Source organism: Antrostomus carolinensis, unplaced genomic scaffold, assembly GCF_000700745.2.
Source record: "Antrostomus carolinensis isolate BGI_N321 unplaced genomic scaffold, ASM70074v2 scaffold22469, whole genome shotgun sequence".
Classification (NCBI taxonomy): Eukaryota; Metazoa; Chordata; class Aves; order Caprimulgiformes; family Caprimulgidae; genus Antrostomus; species Antrostomus carolinensis.
The window spans coordinates 1-2,469 of NW_010338154.1; the positions used below are offsets into that span (position 1 = coordinate 1).

Genomic DNA, 2,469 nt, shown 5'->3' on the forward strand with positions numbered 1-2,469 from the left:
TTGTGTCTTGCTTTTCCCACTTCCGTGGCTGTGAACACCCACGTGTGTTATCTCCTTCCCCCGGCCCATCCTGAAGCCTATTTATAGGGAGCCCAGCTCCTGCCCAGTTTGCCGGAGCGCTGGGACTGGGCTGGCAGCACCAAGATGCTCTTCTTTGAACACCGGCTGGCTGAACAGGGGTGTTTGCTGCTCTGGCTGCTCCCCTCTGTCCTCAGAGCTCAGTCTAATGGGGAGGAAAGGTCCAGGTCCCCTCCATGCCAGCAGGTAAGGCATCCCCTGGGCTGGGATGGCCCCAGTGTCCTCCCTGGGTCTGAACAGGGCTGTCAGCATTGCTCTGTGCAGCACAGGGTCCATCTCCTCCCCACAGCTCTCGCCTCCCTCCAGCCTCCATCTCTTCAACCATCCCAGCTTGGATCTCCTCTCTGCTCTCCTCTCTCCAAGCTGGTCTTCACTAGCCAGTCCCCAGCACCCATGTCCCTGCTGTGCTGGTGGCACCTTCCAGCAGTCCCTGCCATGGGGGTGTCACTTGCTAAGAGGCAGGATGGGGTGCAAGGTCTCACAGGGATTCAGATTGCTGCCGTGGATGTTAGCAGGGCAGTCAGGACAGCTCCTCCACATCCAGGATCTTGACTCCAAACTGGCAGAGGAAACCACTTTGGAGGGAGGGTGAAGGTGGAGCCCAGCAGGACAGTGCCTGGACAGTCCCAGACAGGACAGGGATGCTCTGGACCAGTCCCTGGGCTGTCCCAGTGTCCTCCAGAGCCTGGGTGTGCCCCACCAGCCTGCTGTATCTTCAGTGCTCACAATCCTTTTTTGCCCATTTTGCTTGCTGGGGGATACCCTGTGGGGCCAGAGGCTGAGCCTTCTCCTTGCACCATCAGCAACTACTCAGCAGTGTCTTGGAAAGGCCACCTTAACCCTGGGGACAAGCTTCTTGTCCCTGAGCAGCGGCTTTAGGTGCTCTGGTTCTTCTCATCCTGGGTTTGGCTTATTTCCATGTTGCTCATGCCCATCTTGGAGAGCAGATGGCTTTGCTGGAGCTGTGGTTTGTGGAGCTTCTCACACTGACAGTATCTCCTGTCCCTCTGCAGAGCCCCACTAAGGTGTCTTGCAAAGGAGTTGGCCTGCGCAAGTTTCCAAAGGAGCTCAGCCAAGGTGTTAAGTACCTCGAGCTCTCCAACAACTTCATCCAAAACCTGTCAGGCAGCTACATGCCAGGGTTTGGGCAGCTTGAGTACCTGGATTTGTGCTTCAACCGGCTGGAAGCTGTGTCAGACACGACCCTGGCTCAGCTGCCCCGGCTGCGCTCTCTCCTCCTGGGATCCAACCACCTGGACCGCAATTACATGGCTAACGGGCAAGCCTTCCGTCTGCTCAGGAACATAGAGGTCCTGGACCTGTCAGCAAATAACCTGGAGAGCCACATGGCAGGGTGGTACCTCAGCAACCTCACCAGCCTGAGGATGCTCGATCTCTCCGGGAATAAGATAACCAGGCTGCCAGCGGGGATCTTCTGGAGCACACCACGGCTGCGTGAGCTCGACCTCAGCGACAACTACATCATGGAAATCGAGGAGGGAGCTTTTGAGGCTCTGGAAGAGCTGGGGGTGGTGAACTTGGCTTTGAATTCCCTCCACTGTATTTCTGGCTTCAACCTCACACAGCTGCGAGTTTTAAATCTGAGCCACAACGCCCTGGAGCTCTTCGTGTTGGAGGAGGCAGCAGAGCCCTACCTGCTTCAAGTGCTTGACTTGAGCCATAACAGACTCCTCAGTTTCCCAGAGCTCCCCAAAGCCCATGATCTCACACACTTAAACCTCTCCAACAACCTTATTGCTTCCCTGCTCCCAGGCTCACACCAGCCGGGGGAGTTTGCGCTTCCCTACGAGGAGATGGCGACGTTTAACACGACCTTGCGTCCCCAGAGCCCTACCTGCTTCAAGTGCTTGACTTGAGCCATAACAGACTCCTCAGTTTCCCAGAGCTCCCCAAAGCCCATGATCTCACACACTTAAACCTCTCCAACAACCTTATTGCTTCCCTGCTCCCAGGCTCACACCAGCCGGGGGAGTTTGCGCTTCCCTACGAGGAGATGGCGACGTTTAACACGACCTTGCGTCCCGCGCCTGGTCTGACACGTGTAGCTGCCTTGGATCTCAGCAATAACCAGCTGCAGATGTTCCCATTTACTTTCTTCCAGAGCCTGGGCTCTCTGCACAGCCTCAGCCTGGCTATGAACTGTCTCCAGGATGTAGCTGGGGAGTCATTCACCGGTGACACGGAGCCCAGTGACCACTCGCCGGAGCACGCCAGCCTCTCCGTGCGCTCGCTGGACCTCCACGACAATGCCATCCGTGTGCTGCCACGTTGGTTTTTTGAATCTCTGCCTCAGCTGGAAGCAATTGATCTGGGCTCCAACAGCCTCCAGCCTTGTGAGATCCAGGAGAGCCATCAGGGATTGAATTCAGC

General features: G+C 56.8%; 1 protein-coding gene across 1 annotated transcript in view; it reads left to right on the plus strand.

The window, feature by feature from the left end:
• Positions 1-21: 21 nt before the first annotated feature.
• The window catches only part of LOC104530738 (transforming growth factor beta activator LRRC32), a gene marked incomplete at its 5' end in the record, with an annotated part of 3,280 nt that continues 832 nt past the window's right edge, over positions 22-2,469 (plus strand). The window contains 3 exon segments of the mRNA XM_029086857.1: positions 22-264; positions 1,092-1,851; positions 2,052-2,469. The exon segment at positions 2,052-2,469 is cut by the window's right edge and continues 832 nt beyond it. Coding sequence (XP_028942690.1) covers positions 22-264; positions 1,092-1,851; positions 2,052-2,469 — 1,421 coding nt within the window.